This window comes from Erythrolamprus reginae, chromosome 5 (assembly GCF_031021105.1).
Source record: "Erythrolamprus reginae isolate rEryReg1 chromosome 5, rEryReg1.hap1, whole genome shotgun sequence".
NCBI classification, from domain to species: Eukaryota; Metazoa; Chordata; class Lepidosauria; order Squamata; family Dipsadidae; genus Erythrolamprus; species Erythrolamprus reginae.
In genome coordinates, this window is record NC_091954.1 from 51930812 (window position 1) to 51946340 (window position 15529).

The 15529-nt window shown below is 43.8% G+C and overlaps 2 protein-coding genes across 3 annotated transcripts in view; one reads left to right on the forward strand and one right to left on the reverse strand.

Moving 5' to 3' along the window:
• SEC23IP (SEC23 interacting protein) overlaps positions 1–1785 on the reverse strand; it is a 38418-nt gene extending 36633 nt beyond the window's left edge. For both annotated transcript variants that reach the window (XM_070752597.1, XM_070752596.1), the window contains exon 1: positions 1509–1785. In XM_070752597.1, coding sequence (XP_070608698.1) covers positions 1509–1671 — 163 coding nt within the window. In that variant the 5' untranslated portion in view covers positions 1672–1785. The remainder of the gene's footprint in view (positions 1–1508) is intronic.
• A 65-nt stretch (positions 1786–1850) lies between these two features.
• The window catches only part of MCMBP (minichromosome maintenance complex binding protein), a 38791-nt gene continuing 25112 nt past the window's right edge, over positions 1851–15529 (forward strand). Inside the window, exons 1-4 of the mRNA XM_070752598.1 lie at positions 1851–2076; positions 10523–10608; positions 12550–12690; positions 14497–14538. Coding sequence (XP_070608699.1) covers positions 2019–2076; positions 10523–10608; positions 12550–12690; positions 14497–14538 — 327 coding nt within the window. The 5' untranslated portion in view covers positions 1851–2018. The remainder of the gene's footprint in view (positions 2077–10522; positions 10609–12549; positions 12691–14496; positions 14539–15529) is intronic.

Genomic DNA, 15529 nt, shown 5'->3' on the forward strand with positions numbered 1-15529 from the left:
TTTTTTGTGTGCACTAAAGCCTTCAAGGGCACAGAGTGCTATCCTAAAGACCGTAAAAGATGGGGGAAAGGGGGACAAGCAAGCCAGGAAATTGGTAAAAATAACAATTCAAACCCCGATATAAAGAAATGCAGGCCAACAGCAACAATGCCTCCACTTCCCGGTTATAAATAAATAAATGTCACATCTAGTGATGGGCTTCTATAGGTGCAGTCAGGTATGCAGAACCAGTAGAAAAAAAAATGATTTTTTTTCTTTTTTTCCCTTCTGGGCTCTGGGTATGTTTTTCCCATCTCTGTAAATGAGGTTGAATGTGTATAATTTTAGAAGAGCTGGGCGTGCATGTGTGTACATACATTTTATATAGAAGATAATGTATATTTTTGTTTGCCTGTGTGTAATAAGTACACATATGGCATATATACATAGAATAGTATATTTTGGATGTTCATTAATATTTATTTATCGGATTTGTATTGACATAGATTGGGAAATTTCATCTCTTTGAGGTGAGGAGAGGCCAGGCACCCTAACCCTTGACGTGAGTGACATCAAATTGGCCACCTTTTAGCCAGCCACATAACCTTTAAGCCACCACCATCACCCCGGTCACATGATTATCAAGCCATTCCCACCTGATCACATGGTCGGCAAGTCACACCCACAAAATAAGCCACACCCACAGTGTGGTAGTAAAACATTTTGCAGCCCTTCACTGGTGGTATTGTATAACTGATTAATAGTAATTCAATATTAGAATGGAGCTGTTACATTTATTTACTGATAATAATTAATAATAATAATTTATTAGATTTGTATGCAGCCTCTCTCCGAAGATAATGTCTTATGTGAAGTAAAACAAAATATGGCCAGAGTGTTAAGGAGCTAACCTTAGGTAAATAAATTCCCTAATCTGAAATTGTATCTATTGAGGCGAGGAGAGGCCAGGCACCCTAACCCTAACCCACGGGTGGGCAAAGTTGGCTCTTCTATGATTTGTGGACTTAAACTCCTAGAATTCCTGAGCCAATCATGCTAGCTCAGGAATTCTGAGAGTTGAAGTCCACATGTCATAGAAGAGCCAACTTTGCCTACCCCTGCCCCAACCCCTTGATGTCAATGAGGCCAAGTTGGCCACCTTTAAGCCAGTCACATGAACTTAAAGCCACCACCGATCACATGATCTCCAAGCCACTCCCACAAAATAAGCCACGCCCAGAGTGGTAGTAAAAAAATCGTAGCCCTTCACTGGTCACATCCCTGGAATATGCCACCTTCTCAAACCCCTCCGTTCATCCTCCTGCCCATGGCAGGTCCTGAGTTTGCAGACGTCGTCGTCGCAGACCTACGGCGGGGATTATTTATTTATTTATTTATTGCGTAAATCCCCCTGAATGATTTCGAGTCGCCCGCCAATAATAAGCGGGGACGGGGGAGGTGGGCGAACATGGATTCCAATGGAGGATTTCAATTCACCTCTTACTCCCACCCCACCCCACGATTATTACCTGAGGGAAGGCCAAGTCCCGAACCGGCCACAGGAGGGGGTTGGCTGACGGGGATGAAAGGGACGGTAAAATTGAATTCGGTGGCCGAGGAGGAGAAGAGCAAGTTTGTACCCCCGCTCGCCGAAGAGATGCCGCCCGTGGCGGTGCTTTTGGGGGCAGCCATGACGGTGGGACTTCCACGTCTCCCGACTCTCTGTGGAGCTCCTCCCCGACGAGGCCCCGCCCCTTCCGCCCGACTCTAAAATGGCACCGACGGCGCTCCCTTCCCTCTTCTCCCGCCAACCAGAGCCCGCGCTTAAGAGCGAAGTGAGAAGTGAGGCTTGAAGTCCGCTCCGGCCTGCCTCGCGCCGGCTTTCAGCCCAGCCTTGGAACGCCCGCCCGTCGCTCGCTATCTTTAAAGCGCTCTCCTCCTCCCGGCGCGTAAGCCTCCGGGAAAAGCTTCTGAAAGGGAGACCTCACTTCGACGTCTCTCTCTCCCGGCCTTTTAAACGCCGTCGAAGAACCGCAAAGATGCCGTGTGTAGCGGACTGGCTGAACTGCCCTCTCAGTATCGTGCAGGGCATTTTCGGTGAGACCGGGCTTTGAAAAGGGTACGGGGGGGGGCACGAAAACGTGAGGCTCTGTGAGGCAGGTTCAAGGCGGCGGGGAAGCGGCCTCAGCTACTCCAGGGTACGAGGCGGACAGGCGGGGGGGGGGGGGACGACGACGAAGGGAGTCGGCCGAATCCCAAAATATATTAAAATAAAATGCACGAGAGGGAGAAAAGAGTAAGAGGGCGCATTGCTGAGAACGGCTCTGGGACCGGGGACGACCGGGGAAAGAGAGAGGCGGCAGCGCCTCGCACGTCTTGCGGAACGGGTTGTGTGTGGGGCGGGGGAGGGGGGTTTGTTTAGGAAGTAGCGGGCCTATCCCGGGCGAAGCGGGACTGACCGCCGACGGCGACGAAGCTGTAAATAAACCGAGTTTGGCCTGGGAAAAGGCTGCGGGGAAGGGCGGCAAGTTCTTCTGCACGCCGAAAGTTGGAAGCCTCGTGGGAGGAAGAAGGAGGAGGAGGAGAGAGTGTTCCTGAGCATGTGCGCTGTTTCTTTCAGCTTCTGGAGGGAGGGGGGGTGAGGCGGCTGGGAGAGGGAGAGTAATGCTTCTTAAAGGCATTGAAGGGGACTTTTTGCATTAAATGTCAGGCCTGGCGTCTTTCTTCTTTCGAGTGCTTAAATTACTAGTTTGCTGCTGTAACTTTGTAATGAAAAAGGGACAGAGTGAGGGCATGGTATTATTAGGCTTCTGCTTGTCAAAACTGAACTGTCAATTGCTCTTGTATCTTAATTGCTATGTTTGTATCTTATGAATGGCTTTCTAAACCCAGTTGTGTTCTTTGCTAGTTTGTTTTTGTATGAAATGGTTTGCTGTATATCATTTTTTAACACAATTACTTGCAATTGAACCAACTCTTGGTTAAATGTGACCCAAAGTTAATCCTAAAATCTCTGAGCGCATCTGAATAATTGTCTAATTGTTTTTGTTAAACTTACAAGCAAAATATTAAGTAATTGGCAGGCTCCCAAGAGACCGTGCTTAGCTCATATAACTGAAAAAACCAACATTTGGAAAATACAGCTAACAGGAAGAGCAGAATACTATAACAAAACCAGAATAAATCAAACCAGCAAAACAAAATAGAAACTTCAGAATCACTCTGTCTTAGAGGCTAATTGGAACATTAGCAACCTCCACCCATCCCCACAACATGAGTGCTCATCCAATGTTTAGGAATTTCCTAAACAACAGAAGGGTGGGAACCATATCTGGTGGAACTCATTCCAGAGAATAGGAATTATCAGAGCAGGTGTTTCTCCTGAGTGCCACCAGATGATAAGTCTTTAGTTGAAAATCAGCGGCTTGAAAATTTATATAACAAAGACAGATCAAGATACAGTGTAATATAAGTAAACATTGAAGGGGAAGATGTTGAATTAGACAGTCTACTGTCAACTATAAAAACTTACTGGATGCAGTGGGCTGTTTTCAATGTAACCTATCTCACACAGACAAACTTGGGGAATTGGAATGTTTAATATGCCAGCCTAAATACAGAAATCTAGTTGGGATCAATGGGAAATAAATTCACTTTTCAGGAATCCATTCCATTGTAAGAATTATAATCTTATACTATTTTAAGGAGGATGCAATTAAATTGCATACATAATATAAAACATTTAGATATTTGAAAGAAAAATATTGGGATGAGATTGGCTAGGAATCAGATTTATAACTTTTGCAAGTGACTCATGGTATATCTAAAATACTGTGGCTGAGCTGTAATTGACAATGTAGTAGTGGAAGAATTAAATAGCCCCATCAATGTCATAATAAAAAAGTGGATTAATAATACTCAGCAGCAGTTTGTATAGGAAACTGGTATTTTCTGTGTCCAATAAGTTGGAGAATTGTGATTTTTAAAAAATCAGTTTTCATTAATATAGTGAAATAGAATTGCAGTATACAAACTAGATATTAATAATAGATAATAATTTACATATTAACGGCAGTGTAGTGTTAAAGATTTTTATTTAGAAACTAATTAAAATAGATTGATTTGCTGACCAGTAAACTCAGCTGCTTGACACTTTTGTCCAAGCCTTCAAAAAGGCTTATTTTCTGTTGAGAACTGAAACTTGAAATACACTTGAAGAAAGTTGTCAGTCCACCTTTCAAACTTGTATCTCAGATTCTGTTTCCAACAAAAATAACATGCCCTGATTCTTTCTAAACAATCCACTGTGTATACAATTATCATCCACAAATCTAAATGAACCTGTCAACTGTGAGACAGGGGAGAAAGCCTTCAAATTTAACATATTCACTAAAAACACAAGTTCCCTATCATGAGGCCAGAAGTATCCCAGTATATCACAAGAGGATTACTCTACCAGAGAGAGCCCCAAGAGAGTCATGGCCCTTTATGTCTATATATAGGATCCTCAAAGACATGTTGTATGTGCCCCACAGAGGACTGGTACGGGAAATCTCAGGACAAAGTTGCCCTAAGTACCTGGAATCTGGTTTGGTGATGTTCAGAATACAAAAATAACAATTTCATAAATGTATTGTTCAAGCTTGATATATACTGGTACAAGAAACCGGTTTCCTAACTGTTCTGGCTCTCAGCCACTTCATAGTAACAAAATAACAAGAGTTGGAGGGAGTTTGGAGGTCATCTAATCTAACCCCCTGCTCCAGCACAAAATCTATCCCATTTCAGAGAAGTAGCTGTCCAGTTTTTCGTTAAAAGCCTCAGTAATGGAGCATCCACAACTTTTGAAGGCAAACCATTCCACTAGTTTATTGTTCTCACTGCTAGAAAATTTCTCCTTGGTTCTACTACCGTGTTTCCCCGATAGTAAGGCAGTGTCTTACTTTCTTTTTACCCCCAAAAGCCCCACTATGTCTTACTTTCGGGGTATTCTTACATTGGAAAGGAGGCGGGCGAAGGAGGGCGCAGCTCCAGACCCCCCCCCCTTTCCACCCCTTGTCGCCCGAGACAAGGGGCAGCGAGGCAGGGGAAGAGGCGGTGGTTTCCGAGAACATGTTGCTGTTATTTCGTTGACAGAAAGCCTGCAGCGAGGCACATCGGAGCAGTAAATGGAATTACTACTCGGGATACAATCTTGCGCCCGGAGCGCCTCTTTAGCCCCAAAGCTGTTTCCCTGCAAGTGAGCGGATATGCACCATCCCCGGAAGTGAGCCTGTTTATGCCCTGGAAACCAGCTACTCTTCCAGCCAAGGCACCTTTTGAACTGGGGGAGACCCCCACCACCTGGCAATGCACAATGGCCCTCCTTGCTCTCCCTTCTCCCCCACCCCACCCCAAGGTTGGGCTTCTCCACGCGCTTCTGTTCAGCCCCAACTCCGAGCGAACCACCTTCCCTCTTTCCCCAACGGAGCGGCATTGCAAAAAAAACCCAAACACATCTTACCTCTCCCCCAACCCCGGCCTCTTTCACACAACCCGACCCGGAGAGAGCGCTGGAGATGGCACACGATTTGCAGAAGTTTCTCCTTTGTCGGGCGACAAGGGGTGGAAAGGTGGGGGGTCCTTTCAAGCGGCGCTGGGCGAAAGAGGGCGGGCGGCCAGCAGCAGAAGGCGAGAGGTGCCTTCTTCTCCGGCTCTCCAGCAGATCGAGCGTGCGAAGAGGCACCTCTCACCTTCCGCCGCTGCTGGCCGCCATCTTTCGCCCAGCGTCGCTTCGGAAGCCGCCGAACGCCGTCAGGGGGGCACTTGGCGACCGCCTCTCCGCTCGCCAAGTGGCGGTCGCCAAGCGCCCCCCTGACGGTGTTCGGCGGCTTCCGAAGCGACGCTGGGCGAAAGAGGGCGGCCAGCAGCGGCGGAAGGTGAGAGGTGTCTCTTCGCGCGCTCGATCTGCCGGAGAGCCAGAGAAGGAGGCACCTCTCGCCTTCTGCTGCTGGCCGCCCGCCTTCTTTCGCCCAGCGCCGCTTGAAAGGACCCCCCCCCTTGGCTTCTGCTGGGGGTGGGGGGGGGTCCGGACGCCCCCTTCTCCGGCTCTCCGGCATATCGAAGAGCGGAGCGGGGAGAGCCGCCTGTCAGAGCGCTTGCAGGCGGCGGCGGGGGGGGACGGCGGCGGCGGGGGGGACGTATGTCGAGGTTCTACTGTCTCTTCATACCGTGTTTCCCCGAAAGTAAGACATATGTCTTACTTTCGGGGTATGGCTTATATTAGCCGACCCCCCTGAAACCCCCCATATGTCTTACAATCGGGGGGGTCTTACTATCGGGGAAACACGGTATCATATCAAACCTAATCTTTCTTTTCACTAGACTAGTCATACCCAATTCCTGCAACTGTTCTTCATATGTTTTAGTCTCCCGGCCCTTAATCATCTTTATTGTTCTTCTCTACACTCTTTCCAGAGTCTCAACATCTTTTTTGCAATATGGTGGATGCAGTATTCCAAGTGTGGCCTTACTAAAGTTTTATAAAGTGGTACTAATACTTCACATGATCTTGATTCTATCCTTCTGCTTATTGTATTGACTTTTTTGGCTGCTGCTGCTGCTACATATTGCTGACATATTTAAAATGCTAAAGCTAGGATTGGCAAGAAAATATACAAAGGCATTCTGTGTATACTACCTCTCTGAATGTAACAGCTACAGAATATTCACTATTTACATAATGGACCACCTCAGTGACAATTGAGTCAAGACTCTGTATCCTAACAGTAATTGGCATCGTCTCCCACCACTGAAATGGAAGCTTGCAATCAGAAATCACTGAAACAACTGCGGTACATTTAACTTATTTTTTTCATAAAGTTTTAAATCTCAAAATAGCATATAAAAGAAATAAATCTTATACTGTAATTATGTCTGAAAGGGAAATTTATTGTAGTGGGTCTATGCCATGACATCGTTCATTTTCCACAGAACTTGACATTTCAATAGAATAGAATAGAATAGAATTCTTTATTGGCCAAGTGTGATTGGACACACAAGGAATTTGTCTTTGGTATATATGGTCTCAGTGTACATAAAATAAAAGATACATTTGTCAAGAATCATGAGGTACAATACTTAATTATTGTCATAGGGTACAAATAAACAATCAGGAAACAATATTAATATAAACCATAAGGAAACAAGCAGCAAGTTACAGTCATACAGTCATAGTGGGAAGAGATGGGTGATAGGAACAGTGAGAAGACAATAGTAATGCAGCCTTAGTGCAGCTTTGTTACTACTAGAGAAGTAATTACCTATTAAAAATTAAATTTAACAACTATGTTTCTTTAAAAAATATATATATATTACTTCTTTCTACTTTTTAATCCTTTCAAATTGTGACCTAGAACTTCATTTCTTTCCCTTTTTCTTTTCATGTTTTCTTTGTTCCTTCTTCAATTTGTTAAAATTAGAATTTGTTGAAATTCTTCAAAAAATTTTTAACAAATCTCTTTTGTAAATCCAATGTATGAAAATTATTCAGATAACTCTCTTGGTTTATTGTTTATATATCTCTTTTAATTATTAAGGCGTTGGGCAGCTTCTTTTGTATGTCCAGGATTGCAATTTTTTTTCATAATTCTTATAGTCGATCATCTTTAAATCCATTTTCAGATCAGTCTCAATTTTCTCACATGAAATTTGTTTTTTCCCAAATAAAACCCTTTAAATACAAACTATATATTGTGAGTGAGCTTAGATCAACTTTGATAATGTCGGATGATGAGGATAGGAAAACCAGGGCCATCTGGATGCACGGGCCCCATGGCCTTGCCAGCTGAGGCAGAAAGATGAGGGTGAATAGGTGTTAAGAGTCTGAAGAGGAGGAGGGAGACCTTATGGAAAACAAACCACCGTTAGATCCTAGATTTAGAAGATTTCAGAGCAGACAGTAGAAATTGTATGTGAAAAGGAAGTGATTCTGTACTATGTGTAGTCTAGAGTGGCTGATTCGTCACTAGAGCTATATAAAGAGTGCAACTCTTCCAGGGTGCTCTGATGAAGTTTCCCAGAAATCATGAAAGAACTTTTACCTGAGAAGTTGTAAGTTATCTGAACTTTTGGGGAAACTGTCAGAGTGCGTGATGTATGTGGAATTTTATCTATCTGGGACAGTAATGATTTAGCCTTTGACATGGGTCATTAAATTAGAACTGAGATTGGAATGCAGAGTTGCTGAGAGCTAATGAACTTAGCTGGAAATGAAATGATTGATAATTCGGATGGAAAATGTTATAAATAAAGTTATTAAAGAAAGGTGTTGTGAGCATTTGCAATCTATGTAACAAAGGGGCAGAAGAGATTGCACTCCACCCCTACCCTCAGCTCACAGCATGGGAAATTGTGACATCATGCAGCAGTTACAAGCAGATACCCAGGCTTGCCGCCAAGATATTCAAACTCTGCAAACCCAAATAGCTAAGTTACAGCAGGCCCAGCATCCAGTACCGTAGCAATTTCCAGCCTTTCCTACAATAATGCAGATTATTTGTTGAAGCTTCACCAGTCAATTTCCCTAACAATGATACAAAGTTTTGATAACTCTTTTTCTCTTTGATTAAAAAACCCCCCTCCTTAAATTATATTTCAAACTTCTTTCATTTGGTGTTTGATGATTTGAGCAAAATGGCTATTCCCTCATCTCCCAGAATTCTAAACCTGCCTTAAACCATTATCATGTGGTTACCTTGTAAGGAGAAATTGTCTAGAACACTTGTGGGCAATATTCAGTCTTCATCTAGAGGATTTATTGTTTGATTTGATTTATATGCCGCCCATCTCCCTAGGGACACTAGGTGGCTCACAACAAAAATTAAAACATATAAATAGTATTAAAAATTCTAAAAAAACAATTCAAAACAATTTAAATCTCACAGTTTAAAAAAAAAACATATATGCCATTTATGACCGAATCTCGATGGTACCCCATGAGATCAACAGCCCCAGGCCTGCCAGAAAAGCCAGGTCAGGAAGGCTAGTAGGGTAGGAATAATCTGGATCTCAGGAGGTAGTTGGTTCCAGGAAGTCGGAGCAGCCACTCTTTCCCAGGACCCACCAGCCGACACTGTTTAGCTATGTGGTAGGAGGTGATCTTGAAGATAGTCTGGCCCTAAGCTATGCAGGGCTTTAAAGGTAATGACCAACACCTTGAATTGTACCTGGAGACCAATCAGGAACCAGTGCAGTCTGCAGAGGATTGGTGTAATGTGGGTGTACCTAGGTGCATCCACAGGAGCTTGCATGTCTGCATTCTGGACCAGTTGTAGTCTTCGAACTCTCTTCAGAGGAAGCCGCATGTAGAGCACATTGCAATAATCTAACCATGAGGTGATAAGGGTATGAACGACCATTAGAAGAGCCTCCTGATCCAAGGAGGTTACAATTGGTGCACTAGGTGAACCTGTGCAAAGGATTATGAAAGGCCAGTATACTCACCGGCTTTTTATCCTGCTGCAAGTCATCGGCTCCACTTTTAGCCTTCTAAAAATATGTCTGCTTTAATGCTTTAAGTAAAGTTTCCTCACTGTTAGGTCCCAAGCTCAGGGTTCACAATCTGAATCTGTGGAATGTCAGCCTCCAGAGTCCCCAAGCTAAGTATCGCAAGAGGCTGATTCAAAAACAAGCACTATCTGGGCAACTGGAGCAATTAGATGAGAAGGCCACCCAGCCCACGCAATAGGCAGTAGAAAAGGGAACAGAACAGAAATATCCTTTGAGGCCTCTTGCCAAGCAAGGGAGTAAATCTCTTAATTAGTTACAGCTCGTTGCAGTTTGATTTAAGGAGTGCCCTGACCCATAATCTGTGGTTGCAAGCATCTGCCTGTGCAATCCTGACCTTGGAACTGGCTGACAACTTTGAATGGCTGTTGGAACCCAGAACTAGATTTGGATGCTACTGTTAAAAGCATACCATTCCAGCAAGCGTCTGTCAGAGATTTGGTTTTGATTTCTATTCATAGATTACTGTTATCTCTTTGAGGTTCAGTAAACTTAATTAGCATAATGTGTGTGTGTCTGTACTTAAAACCTAAAATGCTATTTGTTTATTATTCAATCATAAATACTGTACAGTAATCCCTCATTTTTCGTGGGGGATGCGTTCCAAGAACACCTATGAAAAACGAATTTCCGTGAAGTAGAGGAGGGATATTTTTTTATGTATTTAACGAGTATTTGGACTTTTAAAACCCACCCTTTGCATTAAACAATCATTCTGCAATGTTTCTCAGCTGGAACTACATGTGATATCCTACCAGTTTCTTTAATAGAATTTTATGAATTTCTAATGGATTTAAAATATTCAATGGATTTAATGGATTTAAGCCCCCTTTGAAAACTCGTGAAGTAGCGAATCCACAAAAGATGAACCACGAAGTAACGAGGGATTACTGCATTAGCAAAGTACAATTTTAAATGCACTGTACTACCTTTTACATTTACAGCCTATACTTTTTACAAACTAAAATAGTGTGATTTGATCTTTTGTCTTGTTTAGCTCAGCATAGTCTAAATCCTGAATGGGAAAGAAAAGTGACAGAGTACTTCAAAGAGAAATTAAAAGAAAATAATGCAACTCACTGGGTAAGGCTATATTTACTTATCAAAACTTAAATTATTTAATGTTAAAAATATTTAGGCAACTTGGATAGGATGACATTGAATAACTTTTAAGTATAGAGCTAAAAGGGATTATAAAATAAATTGAGTTTCTAGTTAAATATATCAGTACAGAAATAAAACAGGAAATTGCTATTGGAATTAGATATAAGATCTCTAAATGTGCCGTCTTTAAATTTTTGATTCTGAGTAAATTTCCTTTACATTCAAGAGTATGTGATAGTGTGATAATTTCATTAGTGTTTGTTTTATAATTTCCCTAACACAAAGACAATAGATATTTGATTATGGAATACATTGTCATATTTTATGATAAAATGATACTTTTGTTTGAATAAGAAAAAAGAATACCAAAGATGCAAGAAATACACAAACATCTACAATACATTTTTAGTAATTCAGTCCTGATCCCAAGAGATGAACAAATGAAACCTACACATTCAGAATTATTGAATTCTGGCTCATTAGAAGTTGTATGGAATGTATATACCGTATTTTTCAGAATATAGGACACACTTTTTTTCCCTCCTTAAAAGAGGCTGAAAATGTGGGTGCGTCTTGTACTCCAAATATAGCTCCGCTCACTCGCATTTGGTCTCCGTGCATCCTATTCCTGGCTGCAGAGATTGCCACTGACAATGGCTTGCATTTGGGGGCTCCGTGGATTGCACTTTCAGCCTCCAAACATTTGTGTGGTGTCCAAAATGGCTACCTGGAACAGCTGCTGCCTTCTCTTGCCCCTTCGCTTTACCTGCTTTAATCACTGGAGCTCCCTGATTTTGAAGTTTTGAAGCCCAAACAGGAGCTGAGTGATCTTCCGAACTTTGCCTGCTTATCTAATTGCTGCTCCCTCCAACCATCAGCTGTGCTTAGAAGCATAGCCCCAACCACCCCCAACCTCAAAACCAGCAAGCGAATTAATGTGCTGAAGCTGACCAGACTAAGGACTAGCCAGATGAATACTTGGTAGGCAGAATTCCCCCCCCCCTTTTCCTCCCCCAAAAGTCTTTCTTATACTCTAGTGCAGTGGTCCCCAACGTTTTTTCCACCAGGGACCAGTTTCAGCAAGACAATTTTTCTATGGCCCAGTGGGGGCGGAAAGGGGCGTGGTTGGGGGTGGGATTAAGCATGGGGGTGCTGGTCCTCCCCGCCCCTCTTTCCCGCCATCGTCCTGTGGCCGGCAGAACCTGCCTCCCAAGCCCTCTTGCCCAGAGGGAGCTAAGCGCTGGAGAGAGGGGGTCAGGCTGGCCCTCCTGCGTCCCCCCAGCCAAAAACGCAAAAGCGCCCCGCGGCAGAAGCCAAAAGAGGCTTGAGCCTCTCGGTCCTTCCCGCCCCTCTGTCCCATCCATCGTCCTGTGGCCAGCAGAACCTGCCTCCTGAGGCCTCTTGCCCGGCGGGAGGCGAAGCGCTGGAGGGAGGGGGTGGCGGCATGAGGGCCGGCAGCTGCTGACTCCACGGACCGGTGCAACATGCCCCGCGGCCCGGTACTGGTCCGCGGCCCGGTGGTTGGGGACCCCTGCTCTAGTGCGTCTTATACTCCAAAAATACAGTAATTATTTAGTCGGTCATTTTATTTCAATATCTGACCAGCTGTTTGAAAAATAGAATTAATTTTTTTTAAAATAATTTTTTGTTAAACATTTTATAGGTCCAAATATATAGAGTAGATTTAGTTAATTTACTAAATCTCAGATATGCATATCTGAATTAAATCATATTTAGTTCAATGATTACTAAGAATTTTTTTCTAAAATAAATCTAAATTATATCAGCCTTTCTGTGTTGGTATTAGATTTTCAGACTTAGTTAAATTAAAATATAATTAGATTAATAATAATTGAAAATAAAAATATAAAATCCTGCTTGCCTCATGAGGCTGATGATTAATTAATTTGTGTCTTACAGATACCATCATTGAATGATGTTCCTTTACATTATCTGAAGCCAAATAGTTTGGTAAAATTTCGCTGTATGGTTCAAGATATGTTTGATCCTGAATTTTATATGAATGTTTATGAAACTGTTGATACAGTTACTAAATCATGTGTAAGTTAATTTCTTCACTTCACTACTTATATTCGCACTCAGCCATGTTGTTCCTTTTGTGGTCCTTGATCCTCTTGTTATGATTGTTGAAAATTTGGAGAATTTTTCATAAATTGTTGCTTAGAGTGGTTAAAAACACTGTAATTTAAAATAGGAATAACATCAAAGCCAAATGATCAAACGTTTGTCAAAACAATTCTAGGACTACCATATTTGTGCTGTGGCCTTACCCACTTTTAAGTTTGGTCTTGCCCCCACAAGGTTGTCCATCTCTGCTTTTTATTCCATGTAACATAGGACTTTTGTAGGAATAGCCAGTGCCTCTTAAGAGTATCATGAAATAAAGGAAAACTTTTTTTCTATGTGTAGTCTTAAGTGAAATATCAACAATCCACGTGGGATAATAGTTTCTAAGCAATTCTGTTCATGTATATTGGAGGGGAACACAGATGCTTTGCCTATAACCAATAAAATATAAATCCTTACCTCTTTTACAATAAAACATTTAAAAAGTGTTTGGCAATATTGAGCTTGGCAGAAAGTAAAACTACTAGAAAATTGTGAGGAAGAAACAGTAAATACAGTCATACCTCGTCTTACGAACCTAATTGGTTCCAGGGGGAGGTTCGTAAGACGAAAGGTTCGTAAGACGAAACATTGTTTCCCATAGGAAACAATGTAAAGTCAATTAATCCGTGCAACCAAAAAAACCCCCCGCAAAAAAACGGCGTTCGGCGACTGCTGGGAAGCCGCGCGGCTATTTTAAAAGGTGACAGCCGGGCTGGGGGGCTTCCCAGCAACCTCCCGAACCCAGAAGTTCGGCAAAAGTTCGGGGTTCGGGAGGTTGCTGGGAAGCCCCCCAGGCCGGCTGTCACCTTTTAAAACAGCCGCGCGGCTTCCCAGCAGCTTCCAGAAGCCGAACGCCAAACCCGAAGTTCGGCATTCGGCGACGGCTGGGAAGCCGCGCGGCTGTTTTAAAAGGTGACAGCCGGCCTGGGGGGCCTCCCAGCAACCTCCCGAACCCGGAAGTTCGGCAAAAGTTCGGGGTTCGGGGGGGTGCTGGGAAGCCCCCCAGTCCGGCTGTGACCTTTTAAAACAGCCGCACGGCTTCCCAGCTGTCTCCTGAAGCCGAATGCCCAACCCGAACTTCCGCGTTCGGCGTTCGGAGACAGCTGGGAAGCCGCGCGGCTGTTTTAAAAGGCCACAGCCGGGCTGGGGGGCTTCCCAGCACACACACACCCCCGAACCCCGAACCCGGAAGTTCGGCAAAAGTTCAGGGTTCGGGGGGGTGCTGGGAAGCCCCCCAGCCCGGCTGTGACCTTTTAAAACAGCCGCGCGGCTTCCCAGCTGTCTCCCAAAGCCGAACGCCAAAGCCGAACTTCCGCGTTCAGAGACAGCTGGGAAGCCGCGCGGCCGTTTTAAAAGGTGACAGCCGGGCTGGGGGGCTTCCCAGCAACCTCCCGAACCGAACCCGGGGTTCAGAAAAATTTTGCCTCTTCTTACGAACTTTTTTCGAGTTACGAACCGGCGTTCAGGAGGCTTCTGGGAAGCCCCGCCGCCCGGCTGTCACCTTTTAAAACAGCCGCGCGGCTTCCCAGCAGTCTCCAAATGCCGGTTCGTAACTCGAAAAAAGTTCATAAGAAGAGGCAAAATTTTTCTGAACCCCGGGTTCGTATCACGAGTTGTTCGTAAGACGAGGGGTTCGTATCTTGAGGTACCACTGTATTTACAAAATGCCAACAAATCTCCCCCAAAAGAACATGATATGTTTTATAGAATAAAATAATGATTTTATGTTTTTAACAGGTTATGCATTTTGGAAAATACAGAGATGTAGCAGAATGTGGGGTAAGTCCAGCTACTGAAATTATGGCAATACATTTAAGTTGCTATAATATTTAACTCTCCCCCCTCCCCTTATTTTATCTTGCTAATTCTATGGATACCTTTTTGGAGAACTTGAAAAATATGGCTTTCTGAAAAGGCATTTGGGAATGAATTTGTTCATGCAAGCCAAAATGGTGGTGTATTGGATTTTTTGCTTATAATTGCTTATAAAAGAGAAAACTCTTCTCTTAAAGCTTATGAAAATCATACTATAAGCAATTGATACAATCAAGAAATGGAGATGAACACAAGTTTTTGTAGTAATAAATAATCACACAGCATAAATATCTGTGTTTTTTTTTAAATAAAGGATAGAATAGACTAGAACAGAACAGTGATCTGCAACCTTAAACACCCAAGAACCACTTGGACCCGTTTCCCCCAAAAAAGAAAACACGGGGAGCCAATAATTTAACAACCAATGTGACTGGATCAGCATGGCCAATTTGAAGTCACTCAATCCCACCCAGTCACATGACACCCCACCCCCAGTCACACCTTCCCAGTCGTTCATTAGGGCAGAGAAATGGTTGTTAAATTATTTGCAATGCCGACCCCACCTCACTCCTCCCAGTCACCAGATCTTGGGTGTGTTCACCCATCTCTCTCTTCTCCCCTCTCTCACACACATTCTCTCTCCATCTCTCTCTCCCCACCCCCCACCCCCTTCTCTCTTCTCTCTAGGAAAGCAAGGCTGGGCCAACCCAGCAAGGTCTCCTTGGGGCTCTTTGCTATTCCTTTTCTTTCTTCTTGGCAACTTTTCAGAAATCTAGGCTGGCTGAGGAGCAAATGAGAGCTGCGGGAATGGCTTCCCCAAAGACTACCCTTCTTCTCACACAATCCCATGGCTGGCTGTGGCCGGGCCGGGAGGGCATTAACGAACAGGGATACCCTCAAGCAATTGGCTGGGCTGAACCAAAGCGCAGCAAGGGTGCATGAGGTTGGCGGGTTG